The sequence below is a fragment of the Merops nubicus genome, unplaced genomic scaffold, assembly GCF_000691845.1.
Source record: "Merops nubicus isolate BGI_N331 unplaced genomic scaffold, ASM69184v1 scaffold5309, whole genome shotgun sequence".
In the NCBI taxonomy this organism is placed as follows: domain Eukaryota; kingdom Metazoa; phylum Chordata; class Aves; order Coraciiformes; family Meropidae; genus Merops; species Merops nubicus.
Window position 1 is genome coordinate 17,053 of NW_008631540.1, and position 22,608 is coordinate 39,660.

At 58.8% G+C, this 22,608-nt stretch overlaps 2 protein-coding genes across 2 annotated transcripts in view; one reads left to right on the forward strand and one right to left on the reverse strand.

Annotated features, from left to right (window-relative positions):
- The window catches only part of LOC103779940 (arf-GAP with Rho-GAP domain, ANK repeat and PH domain-containing protein 3-like), a 20,230-nt gene extending 1,729 nt beyond the window's left edge, over window positions 1-18,501 (forward strand). The window contains 33 exon segments of the mRNA XM_008947586.1: window positions 283-344; window positions 632-705; window positions 910-974; window positions 5,317-5,343; window positions 5,345-5,584; window positions 5,828-5,897; window positions 7,350-7,470; window positions 7,691-7,878; window positions 8,618-8,724; window positions 8,832-9,051; window positions 9,151-9,270; window positions 9,444-9,626; window positions 9,835-9,997; window positions 10,326-10,479; window positions 10,481-10,684; window positions 10,817-10,919; window positions 11,255-11,453; window positions 11,542-11,605; window positions 12,385-12,548; window positions 12,702-12,914; window positions 13,077-13,182; window positions 13,706-13,853; window positions 14,031-14,099; window positions 14,347-14,421; window positions 14,542-14,656; window positions 14,837-14,965; window positions 15,160-15,293; window positions 15,451-15,533; window positions 15,754-15,789; window positions 16,639-16,702; window positions 16,808-16,945; window positions 17,230-17,268; window positions 17,941-18,501. Coding sequence (XP_008945834.1) covers window positions 283-344; window positions 632-705; window positions 910-974; window positions 5,317-5,343; window positions 5,345-5,584; window positions 5,828-5,897; window positions 7,350-7,470; window positions 7,691-7,878; window positions 8,618-8,724; window positions 8,832-9,051; window positions 9,151-9,270; window positions 9,444-9,626; window positions 9,835-9,997; window positions 10,326-10,479; window positions 10,481-10,684; window positions 10,817-10,919; window positions 11,255-11,453; window positions 11,542-11,605; window positions 12,385-12,548; window positions 12,702-12,914; window positions 13,077-13,182; window positions 13,706-13,853; window positions 14,031-14,099; window positions 14,347-14,421; window positions 14,542-14,656; window positions 14,837-14,965; window positions 15,160-15,293; window positions 15,451-15,533; window positions 15,754-15,789; window positions 16,639-16,702; window positions 16,808-16,945; window positions 17,230-17,268; window positions 17,941-18,501 — 4,438 coding nt within the window.
- Window positions 18,502-19,395: 894 nt separating this feature from the next.
- LOC103779941 (proteinase-activated receptor 3-like) lies at window positions 19,396-20,420 on the reverse strand (the record flags this gene model as incomplete). Its single annotated transcript, XM_008947587.1, has 1 exon — window positions 19,396-20,420. A coding segment is annotated over one exon (1,025 nt), but the record flags the coding sequence as incomplete, so codon positions are not given.
- Window positions 20,421-22,608: the final 2,188 nt, after the last annotated feature.

Here is a 22,608-nt window from a genome sequence, read left to right on the forward strand (position 1 = left end):
GGTGGCTGACAGGGCTCTGGGGCTGGCTCCTGTCAGGAGCAGGGTGGGAGATGTTGCAGAGAGGTAAACTGGGGTGGGAAATGCCCAGCAGTCCTTGAAGACAGAGACCAGCAGGTCTCAGGGCAGGGAGAATAAGGGAGCAAGGAGGGTGCTGGGAGCAGGGAGAGAGTGTTGAACATCCTGGGGACATATAAGCCAGATGAGAAAACAAGATGGAAAAGCTCCTACAGGGTCCCACCCCATCCCAGCCATGATCCCAGTAACCCCTGTCCTGTTTTCCAGCAGTCCCAGCTGGCCTGGGGGCAACCTGCCCCCCGTCCCACAGAGACCCACCGGCAAACCAGGTGAGAGCCCCCAGGGCACTGGTGTCCCCAGGGAAGCGGGGTGAGGGGTACACCCACATCTCTGCCTTTCCCCCAGGTCCCCATGCTCAGAGAGCAGGGGTGGCCCCAGACCAAGGCAGGGCCCAGCCCCACATGTATCTGGGCTGGCACCTCTGTTACACTAACCTCTTCGGATGTTGGGGCACACTGTGGTGGGCTCAGTGGGGTGTCCCCCCCTCCAGGGATGGCCAGTCCTGGCCAGTCACTGCCTCCCTGACAGTCTTTCGTTCCCATGTCTCTGCCCACAGAGGTCGGCGAGCAGCTCGTCAACCCTTACAGCGAGACCATCTTTGGGCACGTAGCCCCATCTCGGGAGCAGAAGGTGAGAGCAGACTGTGGGAATGGTGGCTGTCCCCCACGGTCACTCTGCACCCCACTGACGCAGGGAACTGCAGCTGCCCACCAGCTGGTGAGGTGGGCATCACAGGCTGAGCCCCCCATGCAGTGGACCAGGCAGGCTGAGGAGGGCTGGGATGGGAAAGGGCGGAGAGGAGAGGAGATGTGACCAATCTCTCCTCCCTCCCAGGGCACTGGTGTCTCCTCTGACCAGGGCTACGAGGCAGTGACTGAGCTGGATGTGGAGCGAGAGGTGTGCAGGTAAGGGCCACCTCCTCCAAGCTGCAGGGGCTGGGCTCAGGGTCTGGGGATTGCATGCCAGGGGACATCCCTGGGGACAGCCAAAGAGCTGGGGGGGGAGTGGCAGGGGGAGCTTTTTGCCTACTGGTAGAGCAAGTTGGGAGCATCTGAGATCAGCTCAGCAGTCTCAAAAAGGGTCGATGGCCTCAGAGGTGAGAAAAAGCCGTGCTGGTGGGTGGCCCTCAAGGGGACAGTGCTTTCTGACAGATGCTCCAGGTGCACAGCTGGGACAGCACCAGTGGCACTGGGCACCTGCACACTGCGTGGAGCCTGAATTTGGCCACTGGGAGCAGGGAAACACCACAGGGGACAGGGATTGCTCAGAAATGCGACGTCTCCAAGCTCTAGATGAAGGTCTGTGTGACCTCCAAAGGCTCCAGCATCACCACATCAGCATTTGCAGATCTGTCACACTGTGGTGGACAGTGAGATCGTGAGGGGCACCTTTCAAATGCTTTTGAAATATATTTTCCATAACTCCTGATAGCATCTCAGAAAGAGGAAGGAAAGCTGCTCTTCCCATTTCAGATGGGGAGGGTTCCTTTTCCTGTGTTGCTTAGAGAGGAGGACGTGAGCTGCAGCTCTGTGTCCTTCAGCTCTGCCCGTGGCTTTGCCAACCAGTGCATCCTCCTGCCCCCACCTTTCCAATCCCAGTGCTGGCTGGTCCAGCCCAGCTCCAGCTCTGTGTGTAAGTCGCTGCATCATGACCTGACCCAGTGTCACTGAAAGGTAGCCGTTGCAGCCAAGAGGAGCACCATGGGCCATGGGTGGGGAGCTGCAAATACCCAAGAACAGGAGCTTTGTAAACAGAAATACTGAGATCTGCTGTGGAGGCTCTGAACCAGCAGTTCAGACTGGGACTGGGAGCTGGCCGCTGGGTCACTGTCTCCACCCAGAAGCTTCCAGGGAGATGGGATCCAGAGCATCCCGAGGACACCACCCAGGCCTTTTCAGCCCTGGGCCTACCAAGGACTTTGCACCCTGGTCTTGCTGAGAAGACAGTTTGTGGCTGTCAGCAGAGTGTCAGAGGCAGTGGTTCAGGCTCTTTTTTTTTTATTTCCCCACCTTAATCACTAGGGTGGTTGAGGTTGTTCTTGAAAAAGAGACAGAAAAGTCCTTGAAGACCTCATGAACCCCGTTAGCCAGCTGCTCCAATGTTTTCCTCACCAGACCAGCCCCCCCATGGCCAACCACAACCCCCCTGGAGCAGAGCTATGGGCTCCTGCTCAGCTCCTGAGCTGCTGCCAGCCAGCCCTGGCAGGACCTCCCCATCAAAACCTCCTGTTCAAAACCTGTGTTTCTCCAGTTCAGCTGGTTCCTCATCCTGCTGGCTGGCACCTGGTCACCCTCCCACCCCTTTGGCACACTATCTCCCACCTGAGATACCTCCTCTCATCCTGTTCTGGGGGAGCTTTGTCTAGACCACGCTGCTCTCTGGCTTGGGGTCTGAGCAGTGAAAGTCAGTGTTAGAGATGGACAGAGTTGCCTTGGCCAGCAATGAGATATCCTCAGCAAAGAGGAAGAGGACGGTGAAATTCCCCTTAAAACTGGGAGCTGGATCCAGCAGAGGCTGGAGGATAGGCTGGGATTCGCCTGCTCTGACGCTGGGCACCTTCCATCTAAGCTGGTGATGCTCAGCCCCTGAAACGCTGGTGAGGATAGCATCTGCCCTACTTCAGCCACCAATCTCAGCAGGAGAGAGGTGGTGACACAGCAGTGCCCAGGTCACTGCATGGAGCTCAGGGGACTGAGTCAGACTGCGACTCTTCAGGCATTGTGGTGAGGATGGTGCACCCTGTCCTGGTTTGCATTGAGAACCACAATGAGATGATTCTCAGGCAGATAGTTACTTTGGACTTCTCCCCACACCTCAAGGCATCTTCCCTGCAGGAAAAGAAACATTGGGAATGGTATTTTCTTGAGACTTTATTCCTTACCTCCCTCCCTACCTTCCAGTGCCCACTCACTGGTTGTTTGTCTTGACCCATGATCCCCAGCTGAAGTCACCTGATCCCTCAGCAGCTGGTCCCCTCATCACCACCAGGCATTTCTCTTCCATCACTCATCCTCTACCCTTGACCATTTCTCCCATGTGAGCACTGACAGGCTGAGACTGCCCCAACTTGGTGCATCTTACGCATCACCCTCCAGGCTCAGCTGCCCTGGCAATGCCATCTCCTTGCCCTGGGGACTCACTGGACCCTAAAGTTATTTGCCTTCACTGCTTGACACCAGCTGAAGGGGGAGATGACTTGGCCTTTGCAGGCTCGTTGCTTAGAGGCTCTTTCCACCAACCTTGTCTTGAAGGGCAGAGCTAGATCTTGGCGTGCTCCTGGGGTGCTGAGAGACCCTATCCTAGCTGGGTTGTGGGCTTTGCTTGTCCCTGCCAGCTGCTGCTTGTCTTCCAGCTCTTTGTAGTTTCAGGGGATGTAAATCATGACTCAGGAATGGGCTGCCATGGACCTTTTCCCTTTTTCTCTTGCCCTGACCCCTTCAGCAGCTCTGGCTCCCACTCAGCTCTGGCACTCAAAGCTAATATCTGCCTATGACGCACAGAGTCCTCCAGCCACCCCTCTCCCTGGCCAGTCCCTCCTGAAGAAGCTCAACACTCGCCTGGGACTCCAGCCAGATGAATCACCCTGCCAAGGCTCTGTTATGCTAATTAAACAGCAGTTTTTACAGTGTTATGGGACTCTCATGGCCATTTCTTGTCTTTCTTGAAGACACTGGAGCCAAACAGGCCTTTTTCCCACCCCACCCACCTCCTCGACCCCCTTCACCATCTCGCTTCTCCAGAGATGAGCCCTAGGCTGGGTGGCTCCAGCCCAACGGCCTTCCAGGCACACTTCAGGTCTTTTTTCTGTTCCACATGGTTCAGGGATATCTGAGGTCTGATGGCCTCACAAGGTGCCTGTTCAAAGCACAGGTCCCTGCACTGTCTTTGCTCCTATGATGGAGGCAGTGCTCAAAACCAGTTGTTCAGAGAATTTGTGATGAGGGGAGGTGTTTGGGGTCATTCTCCTGGTCCGAAGGCATTTCTAGCACATGGAATTGGGCTGGAGATGGTTTCTCATGTTCAGTACCTCCCCAGTGGGTTTGTCCTCCATAAATTTCTCCTTCTACAACATCCCGTGTCAAGGAGTCCCCCAGGTCAGACAATCTTGCCCCATGTGGTTCTGCACCTTGTTCCTGCTGGCTTTTCCTGATGTCATCTTTCTCCTGTGACTGGTGGCCAGGAGATCCCCTTCAGCCCTCGTGTTGCTCACAACTTCAGAAATCTGCTCCTCTTACTCATCTTTTCCCCAGTGAAGTTGCCCAGCTTGCTCAAGTGCTCCTCAGACAGAAGCTGTGACAGGTCTTGGACCTGTCGCTGCCTTTCTTGGAGCCTTTTCTTCACCCTGGCACTGGGTGCTGTGAGTGAACCAGTGACCCAGGTGCTCTCCTGCTGGTGCTAGGGTGTCCTGGCTTCTGTGACTCTCTTGCTGCCCACCATCACTGCACCTGGGCAGCTCCCCTGTGAGCTCCTGGAACTGTCAGACATTTTCCAGCACATTTCCCTTTTGGTGAAAGGAAAAACATCTGGCTGACAGGGCTGAGGGGAAGGGGCAGGCTCAGCAGTTTATTTATAATTTCCTTTTATTGTTACGGCTGGAGAGTGTCACCAGGCCTGGCTGGGGGATTAACATGTCTTCCCAAGAAAAGAAGATGGATCCAGGAGCTTCACCGGCCCATCTGCCTATCCCCAGCCCCTCTGTAAATAATTTCAGCTGGACACAAGAGCAGGCAGGAGGGTGTTGTTGCAGAAGGACCTCCCTGGTGCCGTGAAGACTGAAGCGGTAGAGGGAGAGGGCAGGTGGAGACCCCTGGGGAGGAGGTATCTGAGGTGGGTGTAGAGCAGGGAGCAGAATGTGGGACTGGGCAGCTTCCTGGCTTCAGTTTGGTGCCTGTGGAGTGAAGAGGGGAAGAAGGTGATGCCATGGGTTTGGGGATGTGTTCTGGGCTGTGCAGTGCTTTCCAAGGTGGGGGAGCCCTTTTTGCCAGCTACCCCCAGCTTTGCCAACACGTAGGACTGGCTGAGCCTCTGTGAGCTGCTGGTGGCCATGGGGCTCATAAGCACTGAGCCGTTGTCCCACCCTGCTCATGGAGATGCAAACATCCACATCACTGGGTGTCCTGAGGAGCTCGGGATGGGGCCAGGAGCAGTGTGAGACAGCTCCAGATGGCATGTTCCTTCTACAGGGGACCAGGCCCCTGCATGGTGGGCAGCTGGGCTCCCTCACAGCCCCATTTCTCACAGGACAAGCAGCGAGTGCAGCAGTGAGGGAAAGCGAGGATGAGGAGACCCGGTCCCAGCTCATCAACCGCATCGTCCAGAATGACACTGAGGGATACTCCACTGTGGAGGCACCGCGGGCCGAGGGGGCCTCGTTCAGCCTGCCAGCCCATCTCTACCCAGACGAGGTCCTGGATGACCTCACCATCTCCCCTTATGCCAGCTTCACGTCTCTCTCCGAACCCCGACCCACCATGCTCAGCGGCTGGCTGGACAAGCTCTCCCCACAGGGGTATGTGCCCACCTGTGGGACGGTCCCCGTAGGTAAAGCCCCCTTGGGCAAGGCTGGTGAGGTGAGCACACTGGTCGCCATGCCACTGGGGCAGCCAGGCTTCCCCATAGAAGGACCCTCTTGGGTGCCCCAGTTGTGCTGCAGGTCTCATCCTTGGGGGAAGGAGAGGTCTATGAACAGATGTGGGGTCCTCAGGGGGACTGGCCCCTTCCCAACAACCACATTTTTCTACCATCCCAACAGGAACTACGTCTTCCAGAGGCGCTACGTCCGTTTCGATGGGAAGAACCTGATGTACTTCAGTAGCGAGAAGGTACAAAGAGGGAAGGGTGGGGAGGCTGCACCGTACCACTTATTGCAGGGTGCCTCGACACCATGGGAGCTGCCATATCCCTTTCGCCTCCCCTTGTCCTTCTGTAAGAAGTCAGCGTTGAATCATAGAGTCATGGACTTGTTTTGGTTGGAAGGGATCTTTAAGCTCGAGTCCAAGCGTCCCCCCAGCACTGCCAGGTCCCCACTGACCCATGTCCCTCAGCACCACATCTCCACGGCTTGGAAACCCCTCCAGGGATGGGGACTCCACCACTGCCCTGGGCAGCCTGGGACAGAGATGGACAACCCTTGTGGGAAAGAAAATGTTCTTCAAGGCCAACCTCAACCTCTCCTGGGGCAACTTGAGGCTGTTTCCTTGTCCTGTCCCTTGTTCCTTGGGAGAAGACCCCAACCCCCACCTGGTCCATCCTCCTTTTCAGGGGGCTGTGGAGAGCCAGAAGGTCTCCCCTGAGCCTCCTTTGCTCCAGGCTCAGTGCTCCCACGCCTCACCCCACCTGGGCTCTAGGCCCTTCCACTGCAGCTTCGTTGCCCTTCTCTGGCCATGCTCCAGCCCCTCAAGGTCCTTCTGGTAGTGAGTGGCTCAAAACTGAAGCCAGGATTTGGGGTGTGGCCTCCCCAGTGCCCAGTCCAGGGGGATTATCCCTGCCTTAGTCCTGCTGACCACACTAGTGCTGACACAAGCCAGGATGCTGGTGACCTTCTTGGCCACCTGGGCACACGCTGGTAAAGTGCTGCTTTACCATCACCAGAGTGGAGCAGCCATGTCCTCTGTGCCTGGGGGACTCTGAACACAGCCTCATGCTGTAGGAAGCCCAGGATAGCAAGAGCCCCTCTGAACAAAGAGCGGGTGAGAAGTGTCCTGCTGGCTCACAGACCCTGAGGGCAGATTGCAAATGAGAAATCTCTGGGTCCCAGCCATGAACCTATCCCTATCTGAATCCTCAGCTCCTGCGTGGCTGCTGGTGTCCCCTGGGCTGTCCTACGAGGTAGCACCCAGTCGAGCACCTGGGGGAGGTGGAGAATATGCTGCATGGAAGAGCTTTTCTCATTGTGGGTTTAGGTGTGTGGGGTGAGTCAACAACCAACCCACATCCTCTCATCCTTCCATGGGTGCTCTGTGTGACCCCATTAGGCCTGCTGCGAGGTGCCGGTGGCTGTCACATCACCAAGGGTGACAGGCACTGCTGGCCCAGTGCTGTGGCACAGCCAGCTGGGCTGGCCCCACAGCAGTGGCATCCGTGCAGAAACAGGTCTCACGCATGGCCCCGGAGCAACCACTACTGCAGGAGCTTGCAGGAGTCCCTGCCACGTCCCCCTACCCCTATGGCTATGGCACCAGTGATCCCAGCAAGGCAGGGGATGGGGTAGCCAGGTTATGGAGGTGGCCTGCAGGAAGGGCAAAGGGGGTAACCTTGCCTGTGGCTTGTTACAGGAGCCCTACCCTAAAGGGGTGATCCCGCTGTCCGTGATTGAGATGGCTCGCTCCACCAAGGACAACAAGTTCCAGGTCTTCACCAGCCACCGGATCTTCGTTTTCCGTGCCGAGAATGAGGGTAAGCGAAGACCTAGGCCAGAGGCCACCAGTCCCTAGGGCACTGTCCCTGCCTCCCTCCTCCAGCCAGAGCATCCTGGAGGCACCTCTCACCCCATCCCCACAACATCTGGCCACGATGAGGGAGGGGACCTGTCCCGTGCTGTGCCTGCTGGGTGCTCTGCTCCATGCTGGGCCTGTTGGGAAGGGCTCAGCCCCGCTCCCTCATGCCTGGTCCCCAGCCCAGAGGAATGAGTGGTGCTCCACGCTGCAGAAGAAGGTGATGGACCAGCGCCTGGTGGGGTCCCGGCCCCGACCCGCCAACACTGCTCACTGCCAGAAGTCAGGAACCCTGGAGCTGAAGGGCCAGAAGTCCAAGGTGTTTGCAGCCCTGAGCCTGCCTGAGATGTGGCTGTACAAGAGCGAGCAGGTTCGTGGCCAGACCAGACACCCCACTGGCACAGAGGGCCGTGGCAGGTGGGACGAGAGTGATGGAAGAACCTTAGCCAGGGCTTGTGCCAAAAGAGGGGCAGAGAGGAAAAGGATGACCAGGAGAAAGGGAATAGGATGCTGGAGATCCTCCACAGGACAGCAGCAGTGGGAGCCTGAGCATGGAGATGCAGCAGGTATCAGGAGTGGACGCCTCTCCCGATCTCGCTATCACCAAATCATCTCCAGACACTTAGGTCTTAGTCACATCAGAGTCCAAATCCATCTTAGGACAGATGGATCCCTGGCCACAAAACCACCAGAAACACATGAAGTGGGCTTACCCCATGAGAGGCAGCAAGTCTCTGCCAGCCCCTTGCACCCTAGTACCTCTGTGGGTTTTGCTCAAGGTGATTCTTGCTTTATGAGTGTGCCTCACTCAGTGTGGACTCAAATCCTCCAAACAGAGGGACTTGAGTGGCTGGGTTCTGGGGGCTGTGGGCAAAACCTGTCTTTCATTTTAAGGCATTTTCAGGATGCTTTGTGTCAGCCACATGAGATGTCTCGGAGATGTGACAGGGTACCAGGTCTGGCTGGTCCAGGCAAAACAGGGATGGAGTGTTGGAGCTGTTGGATGCACCTCCCTGGCTCCACCTCCAGTATCACGGTACATCTAGGGTAGTGTGTCCACCACAGCCACAGTGCTGCAAAGCCAACACCAGTGTCACTTTGAATTGCAGTTCTTTAAAATGGGCATTGGCATCTGCTTCATTGAGATGCGTGGCTCCACTATCCGCGAAGCCAAGAACCGCAGCTTCGAGCTCATCACCCCTTCCAAAACATTCAGGTACCCCAGGTTTCCAGGTGGGATGGGGTTTGGGGAGCAGGTGAATGCTGGACCCGGGTGCTGGTTGCTACATGCCCACTGAGCTCTGGTTGTGCTGGTGCTCGTAGCTTCGTGGCAGAGTCAGAGCGGGAGAAGCGGGAGTGGATGGAGGCCCTGCAGGAGGCCATAGCCGAGATGCTCTACGACTATGAGGTGGCAGAGAAGATCTGGTCCAACAAAGCCAACAAATACTGTGCAGACTGCTGGGCTCAGAGTCCTGACTGGGCATCCATCAACCTGTGTGTGGTCATCTGCAAGCAGTGTGCAGGCCAGTACATCTTACTGGGGGTGACAAAGGGGTCCTGGTGGGTGTGGGCTGGGCCTGCCTGGGCAAGCGGGATGCTGGCTGGGGTATGGGTGTTACTTGGGTACCCGTTCCCCTGGCAGGATCAAGGGGTGCTCACTCTCCTGCTCCCCACAGGGCAGCACCGCAGCCTGGGCTCCAACATTTCCAAGGTGCAAAGTCTGAAGCTTGACACCAGCGTATGGTCCAATGAAATTGTGCAGGTAGAGCCTCTCAGGGCAGGGTGCTGGGGCTGGCACAGTGTCCTCGGGAGCCAGGCTGTTTCTCCAGGCAAGGCAGCAGCCCCAAGGTCTCCGCTGGGATGCAGGAACACCCGGGCATCCTGCTCCTCCTGGCTGGCCCTGGTGCTCTCCGTGACCATGGGACTCTCTTGCAGCTCTTCATCGTGCTGGGAAATGACCGAGCCAACCGGTTTTGGGCCGCTTGCCTCCCTGCTGCCGAAGCTCTGTACCCAGATGCCAGTGCCGAGCAGAGACGGGACTTCATCTCCCGCAAGTACCGTGAGGGTCGGTACCGCCTGCCCCATCCCCACTTCACCACTCAGGAGGACGTGCTCCAGGTAGGGGCCACCTCGGGGGGCTGGGAACCAGCTGAGATGCCGACATGTCCTGCTTGGCTGCATGTGCCCACACCCTCGTGTTGGGCACCTCTGGGTGCTCAGGTGGGAGGTTGCACCCAGCTTTGCCTGCCTTTGAGCACCTCTGGCAGGGGGCTGCGGGGCTCCCTGGGCCAGTACGTGGTCACCACAAGTACCTGTCTCATCTCAGGCATTGTGCACTGCAGTGGCAGGCCCAGCCCTGCTCAAGACCATCCTGCAGTTCTTCTCCTCCTCGGAGGCTGGGCTGGCGACTGACCCTGGTGCCTGTGAGGTGGCTCCAGGGGCTGACCTTTGCTGGGGACCCGAGAGCAAAAGGCCCAGGAATCATTCAGGTAACCAGGATCCTCCTGAGCTCCTTCTGGCTGTGTTGGGGGGGGGATTCCTCCTTGCTGCTGTCTCTGCACCCCCAGCACAACCCAAGGCTGGGGACAAACAGGGCACCAGGTGCCATGGCTCCCTGGGGGACCTGCCTGCCCCACTGTACCCATCTTTTGGGATGGACCAAGGCAGCAGGTTTGTCTGAAGCCTCTTTGCAGCCCCCCCCCCATGACTGTAACACCTCCTTGCCTCCACCTGCACAAGTGTGACATCCCTACACCCCGGTACCCATGTTTTGGTGGGTGCCTGCGCCCACCCCACCCTCAGAGCTGTTCCCCACAGGGAGCCCCCGCACACAGGGACCAGGTCCAGAGGGAGTCTACAACGAGATCATGCAGCCAGTGACACACAGTGGATACCTGTACAGGGTCCCGGCCACCACCAAGCTCCCAGGAGCCAAGAAGAGCAAAGAGGGTAAGAGTGGGGAGCACGGGAGGGCAGCCACTGGGGTGCCCACCCCGCTACTGCTGACCCCCACAACCCACAGACTTCCAGCGCACGTGGTGCTCCCTGGAGAGAGCCCTGCTCTTCTTCGAAACGGAGAAATGCATGGAGCCCCTGGGCCACATTGAGAGTGGGGACCTCATCTCCTTGGCCGTGAGCAGAGCCCAGGTGGTCTCCAACCCTGGCCCCACCGAGAGGTACCTCCAGCCGTGCCTGCACTGCATGCTGAGAGCCTGCGGGCACAGGCACTGCTCCCTGCTTGGTGCCATCGTCTTCTCTGGCTCTGGGCATGGGTTCAGGGTCCTGACGGGCTGCTTCATCCGCTGCAGGATTCGCTTCACCCTCGAGCTCTTCCTCACCGGGGAAAAAGTGCAGCAGCTGGGAACTGACGGGCCCGAGACGCTGCAAGCCTGGGCCAGTGCCATCGGAAAGGTGAGGCAGCCCCAGCTGGCCCAGGCCACTGCCACCCAGGGCAGTGGTGGAGTCCACAGCCCTGGAGGGGTTTCCAAGCTATGGAGATGTGGTGCTGAGGGACCTGGGTCAGTGGGGACCTGGCAGTGCGTCACCCCGTGCTGCTGGTGGGTCCCTGGGCTCTGTCCCCACTTCCCCGTTGTGATTCCTCCCAGCTCCCCACAGTCTTCATCCTCTGCAGCAAGAACCCTCCTCCCTTTTTCATGACCCCCCAACCTGCCCCCATCCTCAGAGGGGTCTGTGCTCAGGGGCCAAGCCCTGTCCTGACCCAACTCATGTCTTCCTCCATCCCACAGTGGTTCACACCTGTGAGCTGTCACTGCCTGCTGGGCTACGAGTTCCAGCGTGTGGGCCAGCTGCGCTACAAGTGCATGCTCAACCCCGAGCGATGGCAGCAGGCCTTCTTCATCCTGCAGAAAGCCCACCTCTTCATCTGCCCTGCCGAGGATGATGGGGCTGAGGACAGCATCAACCTCCGGCGGCTGCAGGAGCTCAGTGAGTGCTGTGCCACAGCCCAGGGCAGGATTCATCTGGTGGGTGGCCATGCATGGCTCTGACCCTTCTACTTCTCACGCTGATGCAGGTCTGGTTCCCCCCACGGAGACACCAGAGAAAAAAGAGCTGCTGATCCTGGTGGAGATGGGGAGGTGGGTCCTACCTCTGAGAATCATAAAATAGTTTGGGCTGGAAGAGACCTTTCGAATCATCAAGTCCAACCGTTCCCCAGCACTGCCAGGTCCCCACTGACCCATGTCCCTCAGCACCATATCTCCATGCCTTGGAAACCCCTCCAGGGATGGGGACTCCACCACTGCCCTGGGTAGCCTGGAACAGGGCTCGACAACCCTCAAGGGGAAGAAATTGTTCCTCAGGTCCAATCTAAACCACCCCTGGTGCTACTTGAGACTGTTTCCTCTTGTCCTGTCCCTTGTTCCTTGGGAGAAGAGCCCTACCCCCATCTGGCTCCAACCTCCTGTCAGGAATTTTTCAAGAGCACCCCCCCTTTCCTACACCTGCATGAGTGGTGCAGATCCTGGCACTTCACCTTGTTGAGCCTCATCCCCTTGGCCTCAGCCCATTGATCCAGCCTGGCCAGAGCCCTCTGCAGAGCCTCCCTAATGGGAGAGAATGGTACAAAATGAGTCAAGCAACCTGAGGAGGCTTCCCGGAGTGAAGGCACTCATGTGTGGGTTGATGCTGATCCCAAAACCCCATGAGGATGCTACTGGGACAGCAGATCTGTGGCCAAGGGGCTTACAGAGGTCTTTCCAACCCAGGGACTCTTGCCAGGGTGGGATGCCGGGCTGTGCCTTGCTCTCTGTCCCAGAGCCAGGCTGTGCAGACAGGCACAGGTTGTCCAGGAGGTGGGTAACCTGCCTGCCCTGGACAACCTTCATCCCCTCTTTTCTGCCCTTGTTGTTCTCAGGACGTTTTACCTGCAGGGATTGTCGCGGGCGGACTCGGCGGCATGGTACATGGACATCCAGGCGTCGGCGGGGGGCCGGGGCAACGCATTGAGGGACCAGCAGCTGAGCCGAGGGGACATCCCCATCATCGTGGACAGTTGCATCGCCTTCATCACGCAGTACGGTGAGCCCAGCGTGGTGGCACGGCCGCAGCATCCTCCTACATGCTTGGGGCGACCGGTGGGTCCAGGCAGGAGGCACTGCTCTTGGGGCACCAGCCCTGTTGGGGTGTCCCTGGGCAGGATTGGACCCCCGTGACCCCACATCCCTGCCCCAGGCCTGCGGCATGAAGGGATTTACCGCAAGAACGGAGCTAAGTCCCGGATCAAGGTACTGATGGAGGAGTTTCGTCGGGATGCCCGCAATGTCAAGCTGCGCATCAATGACAACTTCATTGAGGATGTCACCGACGTGCTGAAGAGGTTCTTCCGTGAGCTGGAAGATCCCGTCTTCACCCTGGAGCTGCACCCACAGTGGAAGGAAGCTGCAGGTACCTCCTTCACCGGACCCGTGATCCCATGCTGGGCTCTCTGCCAATGACCCCTAGGGTTAATACCCCTCAGGGTGGGATTCTGGTGCCAGCCCTGGTGCCACATCAACTCCGGACATTCTGGATTCAACCCTGGTCCATGACTCATTCTCCTCCTTCCAGAAATCCCCTCGAAGCCCCAGCGCCTGGAGCGGTACAAGGAGCTCATTCATCGCCTGCCTCGCCTCAACCACAAGACCCTGGCTGCGCTCATTGGGCACCTCTACCGGTCAGTGGGCCACCTCCCTGCAGGGTCCTCTGGTCCAGATGGGGTCCCCAAGGCCAGACAGCAGTGTAGGGTCTCCCCGCTGCCAAGGAATACTGGCTCTCATCCCTGCAAGCCAGTAAGAGCCCGTTTCCTGCTCCACCAGCCCCTGACTTGGTGCTGGGGTGTACTGGAACATGCTATTCTGGGACACCTCAAACGTTCCCAGAGTCATCCTGTAGCAAGGGGGAGTGACAAGAGCTTTGGGAGCAGGGGACACTCCCCTGTAGGATATCAATGTGCCCAAGAAGAGAGGGAAAAAACCAAATTCCCCTCCCCAGCTCAGAGTATGGGGTGGTGGTGTAGTCTGGTTTGCTGGTAGCTGGAAGTTCTCGAAGCAGGAACTGCCTGGATGAAGCTCCTACTTTTTGGGAACTGGGGAAAAACAGGCTGTTTTTCAGGAGAGTTTGAGGCAGAGGAGGGTGGCTGGGGCTGAAACCCCACACAGAGTGGGACCATCCCCTCCCTACTGTCCTCCTTGTCCCAGGGTGCAGAAATGTGCAGACCTCAACCAGATGAGCACCAAGAACCTGTCGCTGCTCTTCGCACCCAGCCTTTTCCAGACCGATGGCAAAGGGGAACACGAGGTCAAGGTGATGGAAGACCTCATTGACAACTATGTCAGCATCTTCAATGTAAGCTCCCTTCAGGGACCTTGCCAGCCCCTTCCCTGATGGCTCTCTACATCTCCCCTTGTATTGTCCACCACTGTGCCCTCCCCCTGCATCCCTCCATCCTGGCCATGTGTCCTCAAGTCATACCCCACACCACATTGGCTCCATGTGTTTCCCTTCTCACCCTTCCTCTGGCAGATTGATGAAGACCAGGTATCCCAAATGGATCTGGAGAACAGTCTGATCACCACGTGGAAGGACACCCAGGTACTAGGGATGTTCTTGCTGGCCTCCATCACATTGGGGACCATCAGGCTGGTGGGACTGCCTAGAGGGTGGGGACACTCCCAGCTGCCCACCCTGGGTCCCCATTTGTTTCCCCTTCACCTTGAGGCTCCCGCCCAGGGGAGAAGCAGCCCCAGCTATGCAAGACACCATCACCAACCCCTGGGGAGAGGTAATGTGCACAGCACCCACGCCAGCTTGGTACCAATGGCACCCACTCTTCCCCCAGCTCTCACAGGCCGGGGACCTCATCATCGAGGTTTACCTGGAGCAGAAGCTGCCTGACTGCTGCGTCACCCTGAAGGTGAGTCCCACTGTAGGGCCATGCCAGAGGAAACAGGAGGGAGGAAGGTTTCTGGCACCACCTGCCCTTAGAATCCATCCTGCCACCACCAACCGCTCCTCCCCTTATGTCTGGCCCCAGGTGTCCCCCACGATGACAGCAGAGGAGCTCACCAACCAGGTGCTGGAGATGCGCAACGTGGCAGCCAGCCTGGACATCTGGCTGACCTTTGAGGCCCTGGAGAATGGGGAGCTTGGTGAGCATGGTGGGGATGTGGGGATGGCACTGGGGGGATGTTCTCAGAATGACCGGGCTGGTGAGGTGGAGGTGTTGGGTATGGGGGGGGGGCCGGTTTTGACTTGCTACTGGTGGCACAAGGGACAGGGACTGGCACAGGGAAGGGGACACAGCAGTGAGAGTGTCTCCACCTCCCCAGAGAGGCCCCTGCACCCAAAGGAGAAGGTGCTGGAGCAAGCTTTGCAGTGGTGCAAGCTCCCCGAGCCCAGCACCGCGTACCTGCTGGTGAAGAAGGTCCCCATTGGTGAGGGCAGCTGTCTCTTCACAGGTAAGCCAATCACTAAGGGGCCCAGCCCCTAGGGGTGTCCCCACAGGGGGACAGCTCTGCCTGAGCTTCCTGTCCACCACCCTGGAGCCATCAGGGGCACATTTCTGAGACCCATGGTGGGATTCCCCTGCAATACTACAACCATCCTCACGTGCTCCCAGCCCCCCTGACCCCCGTCTCCCCACACTGAGCAGGTGTCAAACGGGAGACCCCCAAGTGTGGGCTTCTGAAATGCCGTGAAGAACCCCCCAAGCTGCTGGGGAACAAGTTTCAGGAGCGCTACTTCGTCATCCGGGACCGGAGGCTGCTGCTGCTCAAGGAGAAGAAGGTATCCAGGGAATACTGTGGGGTTGGGCCTGTACCTTGGTGGCAGGAGGAGAGGTGGGGAGGGGGAGGCAGGGGACAACATTGGCATGGGGTTGGTTGTCCTCTTGACAAGGAGGCTGGCACCAAGCTGGGTTGACCCAAAGGTTCTCCATCCCCAGAGTGTCAAGCCGGAGCGCGAGTGGCCCCTGGACACAGCCAAGGTTTACATGGGCATTAGGAAGAAGCTGAAGCCACCAGCCCAGTAAGTAGGACCTTCCCTGGCCATTGCCCTGGGCCATGCATCCCTCGATCCCAACACACGAATCTAGCCCCTGGGAGCATGCCAAGTTCCACCAGGACACAAAGCCGTGACAAGGCTGGGCCCGTGCGGCGAGCTCAGCCCCCACCCCGCTGCCCACGGACCCAGGGCTGTGTCTGAGCTTGGCAACGGTGGCCCACAGCCTGAACCTTCCTTTCCCCAGGTGGGGTTTCACACTGACCTTGGACAAGCAGCAGCTGTGAGTATCTGCGACTGCCACCCTGGGGAGATCCATCTCCATGCCACACATCTTCCCCACCTCTCCTTCCACACCAGCACCCCTGGGAGAAGCGCCTTCCAGGCACACAGCTCAAGGCTCCAGAGGGAGCTGCCCACCCTGCCCAGGCGTGCGTGTCACAGGCTGTGCTCTGTGCCAGCCTTCCCCCATAGAGTCAAAGAATTGTTTTGGTTGGAAAAGACCTTTAAGATCACCGAGTCCAACCGTTGCCCCAGCACTGCCAGGTCCCACTAACCCATGTCCCTCAGCACCACAACTCCATGGCTTGGAAACCTCTCCAGGGATGGGGACTCCACCACTGCCCTGGGCAGCCTGGCACAGGCCTGGACAACCCCTTCAGGGAAGAAATTTTTCTTCATATCAAACCTAAACATATGCTGACACAACCTGAGGCCATTTCCTCTTGCCCTATCACTTGCTCCTTGGGAGAAGAGCCCAACCTGCACCTGGCTCCAGCCTCCTGTCAGGGAGCTGCTAAGATCCAGAAGGTCTCCTCTGAGCCTCTTTTTCTTACCCTGCCCCATTTTCCCTGACACTGTCAACATTAGGCATCCTATGAGCATGTCACCTGCCACCAGCATGAGGCTGAAATGTTCTTCTAAATGCAGCAAGGACAGCTGAGGCACCTCATGGGTGCCTAACAAGCTCTTGCTTTGCCGTGAAGCATTTGGGCAAGTAGAGAGTTTCAGAGGCGCAGCCCCACTGGGTGTATCTGTACCTGACAGCCCTGGCCTCGCAGGCAAGGTGACAAGGGGACATGGGCTCCACTGACCTTGCTCTCTGGCAGCTTCTCCACTGACTTCTCTGCAGGTACCTGGTGTGCTCAGGGCAGGCTGAGCTGTGGGACTGGACCACCAGCATCCTCAAAGCTCAGGTGGGTGCAGCCCGGTCACACCCCCCATTTGGGCTGGGCTGGGGCAGAGGGGGCTGGCAGGGCAGCCTGACGTGACCCCTGTCCCTGCCCTGTCCTTGTGCGCAGCACGATGACCTGCGCCCCGTGATCATGCGCCGACGCTCCTCCTCCGACCTCGCCAAGCAGAAGTTCGGCACCATGCCGCTGGTGCCCCTGCACGGGGACAGCACCGACACCACCATGCTGTCTGCCAACCAAACCCTGGTAAAGCCCCCTCAGCTCGGTCCTCCTCCACCCACTCAGCTCCACACACCTACCCCAAGACCACACACTCACCCCAGGGCCCCAGAGGCGGGTACAGGCTGCCTGACACCAGTGGGGATGCTTTGAGGGGAGGGTGCTGCGTGTTTTGCTAGTGTCTGTGGCAGCTCTCCGTGCATGCGGGGTCCTGTGAGGGCTCTCAGGGTGCTGCACCCCACCACCCATCCTCTGCCTGCCCTGCTCCACGCTACCACACACTTACTTCTGCCCGTCTCCTCTGTTTCCAGCGCCGCCTGCACACGCGAAGGACTTTGTCCATGTTCTTTGTAAGTACTCGCACTCGTGGAGCACATCCCTGGCTGGCTTTGCACTGTGCCAGCGAGGGTTCACCTACAGCACCCCACCTATGCTCGGAGATGTGCCCAGGCCGTCCTGCCCACGCTGGGTGGCAGAGGAGAGGGTGCTCGTTGGCTCTGTGTGTCCCGTATCTGGGGATGGAGGTCCCTGCATGGTCCTAGAGTGTGTAAGCAAGACCACACCAGTCCAGCCCGGTTCCCAGAGCCTTTCCCATTGGGAACACATTGCCCAGAGAGGGTCAACGTAGGAGATGTAAGGAAAGAGGTTTGGGTCCTCCTCAGCATCAGGTTATTTCCATGGGGCCACCTGGTTGGACTTCACCTCACCTGGCTTTGTCCTCTGCATGGGCACCCATCTGCTCCTGCCGCCCCAGGCCACCTCTGACAAGGGATGCTGGGCTGGTGCCACAGGACCATGCCTTGGCAGAGACCAGAACGCTCACCCTTCATCGCTGCTGGAGGAAGGAAGAGCAATAGTGCCTGAGCCAGGAGACCCAATGGAGGGTGGGTCCCCTGCAGGCAAGGGGCCAAAAGTTCCTGGGCAGCCCCCAGGTTCAGGGAGGGCATCGTGAGGGGGGATGGAGGGGTACAGCTCTGCAGTGTGGATGGTGCCACTCACCTCAGGCCCTCACCCTCCTCTAGCCCATGAAGATGCACCAGGACTCCCTGGAGGAGCAGCAGGAGAAAGAGGTGGACACCGATCCTGTCTACGAGGAGGTGGGCAACTTCCCTGAGCTGGCTGCACTGGAACTGGAGAGGGAGTTGCTGGCTGACCTGTCGGCCATGTCCCCCGTGGACAGGTCCAAGAAGCAGACCACATTCCCTGAGCAGCCCCCCCCCACGGCGCTGCGCTCATCATTGCCCACCAGCCCAGCCCAGAGGATGTCAGGTCCCTCCGTTACCAAAGCCCTGTCCCTCGAAAGGGGATTGAACCTGGAGAGCGACAAAGCTCCAGTGCAGGGGCTCAGACCCACCAAAACGTCCTCTCTGGAGAGGAACTTGGAGCCTTCCCTGGCACTGGACTGGGAGCAGACGGCCATGCTGGGGAGCAGCCCCAGCACAGAGACCTCCCTGGAGATCGCCAGGAAGAGGAGCACACAGCCTCCCTCGCCCATCAGTGACAAACTCATCCAGGAGCTCAGCAGTGTCATCCTCAGGAAGACTGAGGGCCAACCACCAGGGCCAGGCCAGCCGGTGACGTGACCCACCATGCCCAAGGAGTGGCCACCAACCTGGGGGTCAAGTCACACCCGGTGGCAGTGACGATGGGTACCCCACAGCCCCACATCACGGACCCCTCACCCTCCTCCTCACCCTGGAGCTGGGCTGGGAGCAGGGACCAGTGGGGACCAGGGGACTTGTGGGGACCAGGATGCTGAGCCATGGTACCACCTCTTGGGAGGCCTGGAGATGCTGCCACACATGCTCTCACTCATGGGTGACACGTCTGGCATCTGGCCCAGTGCCAAGGGAAGCAAGTAAAAGGGAAAATAAAAGCAGGAACGTGGTGGCTGCATGTTTTAGCAGCACGACACCCTGTCAGCCATGGGGACACGTAGTGCCTGTCGGCATGGGGGATCACAGCGTGATGTCCCCTCTCCAGCACTGGGCCCATGGGGCAGGGTCGGGACACCCAAGCCATCCCTCCCTTCCCTTCTTCCATCTACAGTGGCATATTTCAAGGAGGGGTGGACAGGTGCAGGGCTGGCCATGTGTGCCCGGCACATCATCCTGGCGATGGAGGACGGCTCCTGTTCCCCTGGGGCATTTCTACCTGTTCCTTCCACCAGCAGGGAGAAATAAAGGTTTATTTGTACTCTGGAAGGTTTGGTCACACTGCAGGAGGAGTGCTGAGGGGTGGCAGGGTCTGGCAGTTGGGGACACAGCCGTGCCAGAGCCAGCACCCAGCTGGGGGACCCATGGGACAGGAGCAGCGTCAAAGGAACTGCAGAACTGGGGTGAAGTCCTAGTGAATCTCAGATCAAGGGTGGGATTTTCTGCCAGCCTGAGACAGTGAAGCCCTTCAGGCTGGGAACCAAGGTGTAGGATCTCTGTGTCCCAGGGCAGGGGACACAGCCCAGCACTTCCTCACCCTGCCTACAGCTGGCTCTCCTTGCTGGACCTCTGGGGTGAGGCTGCCTTCCCCAAGGTCCCCCCTGATGAGGTCTCAAGCCCCCCCAGGCAGCAGCTGCCTGCATCCCGGACCCAGCCCCGAAAATCCTGGGAGATGTAGAAGTAGATGAAGGGATCGAAGCAGTTGCTGAAAGCACCAAGCACCAGGGCCACAGTATACAAAATGTAGTTGACGTTGTTGCACCCCTCGGTCTCTAGTATGTTGTGGATGAAGAGCAGCACATTGCTTGGAGTGAAGCAGACAATGAAGACCAGGAGGACCAGGGCCAGGACACCCACCAGCTGCAGATATTGCCTCCCCTTGGCCAGCAGCTGGGCCAGGATGCAACTGTAGGAGATGGTCATGAGCACAAAGGGCAAGCCAAAGCCCAGCCCCACCAGGAAGAGGAAATACTTGACAAGGGAGTTGTGCTCATCCTCCTCTAGGAAGTCATGACACGTTGTAATGTTCAGGCTTGAGTTATGTTTTGTCTGGATGTTCAAAAGCAGAGGGCTCATGCCCAGCCCTACCACCAGCCAGATGCCCACACAGATGCCCACCTTGCCCCACATCCAACTGGAGCCCTTCCATAGGAATGGGTGCACCACAGAGATGTAGCGCTCCAGGCCAATGCAAGTGAGGAAGAGGATGGAGCTGTACATGTTCCCATAGAAGAAGGCCATCATGGTGCGGCACAGATACTCCCCAAAGAGCCAGTGATTGCCCAAGAGGTGGTAGGAGATCTTGAAGGGCAGCACTAGGACAAAGAGCAGGTCGGCACTGGCCAGGTTGAGCAGAAAGAGAGTGCTGGAACATCTTCTGAAGTTGGTCACCAGGACCCAGCAGGCCAGAGCATTGGCTGGCAGCCCCACGAGCAGGACCACAGAGTAGAGGGCAGGGAGGAGACGGGTGGTGAGGGTGCTGTTGAGAAAAGCTTCCTCAGAGGCTCCAGGGCACCTGGCTTCTTCGTGGGGTTTGAGGGGGATCAACACTCGTGCTTTGCCACGCACTGCAGAGGACACAAGGCATCAGGCTCAGCCAAGAGTCTCTTCCTCCCACTGCCCCTTCCTGCTTGGGACCACGCAGGAGCTGTCACCCCTCCCTGCCCAGTCACCAGCAAATGCAGGAGCTGTCATCTCCCTGCCCCATGGCAGGGGCTGCTCAGGACACAGGACACATCCTGCCACCTTCACCATGTGAAGCTGTGCCACGTCCTGTGCCATCCACACCGCTGTCACCGTGGAAGTGCCAGCCCAGGCAGGTGTCCTGCCCGCCGCCCTGCCCATGTCCCTTTTCCCACTGAGCCCAGCACAAGTGCCTCGCAACCCAGCGGGGGCAGACAGGAAACCCACACCAGACAGGGCTGGGATATGGCTATCCACACCAGGATGGGAGATGTTCTCCCAGGGGACCTCCTGACTCTTCCTCCTTCCCCCCAGCCAGACTCACTGCCCCCAGCTCGGCCCCTGCTGTGGTCGGGGCTACACACACCTACATATCTTCCTGTGGTTGGAGACATTTCGTTGCAAGCTGAGACAGAAAGCGAAGAACAGGAAGGTCCCGAGACACCCAACAACTCCTGACCAAATCCCTTTTCTGGCTCGCTCAAAAATACCACAAACCAGACCATGCCTCCCTTCACATCACCCCCAGCTCCAAAAGCTCCATCTGGGTGGTCCCCAGGAGGCCCTGAGTACGTACAACAAGTTTCCCACTACCTCTGCCACCTCTCTGCATCCAGGGGATGGGGGAAATTCAGCTTTCAAGAGCAGTAACCTGATTTCTGCTGCCCGAAGGGGAGCAGGTGGCAGGTTCCAGGTCTTCATGTAGGTTTTCAGCACAGACAAACAGGGAAGGCAGCAGAGCGGTGCCCCAAGCCCATGACACCCAGCTAGCCCCTCCAAGCACCACGGGACTTGACAGTGAAGTGTCCCAGTGAGGTCCCCCTGCCCTGGCCCCTCACCCCCAGATCCACCAAGACACTTACTCGGGGTGGCCAAGCCAAGCCAGGCGCAGCCAAGCAGCAGGATAATGCAGGGAGCAGCAGAGCCAGGAGAAGGCACCAGCCGGGACATCTCTGCAGGTGGCCTCTGTGCGAGCTGCTTCTGCAGAAATGTCACAGGAAAGTGTGTCACTCCCCCACGCGTCACCATGGCAGGACAGGCCCCAGCCCCCTTCTCACTGGCACCCTTCCTCTTTCTCTTCCATGGCGTGAGCAGCCAGACAGGAGACAGGGAGCACGAGGGGACTGCCAGCTCCCAACGTCACCGAGCACCCAGTGGGACATCATTGAGGTCAGGGTGATTTCCAGCCTCCAGCACGCACGGGGGAGGAGGAAGACGGCCCAAGGCGACCGTCAAAAGACAGCCCTGCCACGACGAGACCTCCTCAGTGGGGCTGACAAGCTGATGTCCTCCTGTAGATGGGGTCACCCTGTGCTGTCCCAGTCTTGTCCTCCCTTCCCGACACCCAAGTGGGTGCTGGTTGGCCCCCAGGCCAGTTGCCCGGCTCCCTCCTGCAGACTTGGTGACATGGCCCCAGTCCAGCCTCGTGCATCAACAGGATCCAGGACGTGTGCTGCTGACCCCAAAAAATGTCAGTGGAAGAGCAAGAAGGTGACAAAAGGGACAGCAGAGACAGCCACAGGCTCTGCAGGAGCCACAAGCAGGGCAGGGGGAGAGCTGAAGGGGCTGGCAGGGGGACAAGGCATGGCAGGGGACCTCTCATGGGTCCACATGCCCCCCACCAAATGTCACTGGTCAGCACCATGCCCACGTCCCCATGGCTCTGCGTTGTCCATGTGACATGGCACCCCATGTGTCCCTGTGTCTGGGGGCTGAGGCCCCACTGCCCCACTCGCCCCACATCCCAGGACCAGTGCCCCAGCACCCCACAACTCCCTGTGCCCCAGAACGAATGCCCCAGCACCCCACATGTCACCATGTCTTAGGACCAGGGCCTGGAGTGTCCTCACACACCAGGATTTGGTCCCCAGCATTCCTAGTATCCCCGTGTCCCCAGACTCCCTATCTACCCCTGCCCAGTGCTCCCCATCACGATGTCTTCCTACTTCCCTGTCTCCCCATTTCCCTATGTCCCCATGTCCCTGTCCTCCTGCTCCCCCATGTCCCTATCTCCCTGCCTCCCCATCTCCCTGTGTCACTCATGTCCCCATCTCCCCATGTCCCTGTTCTCCC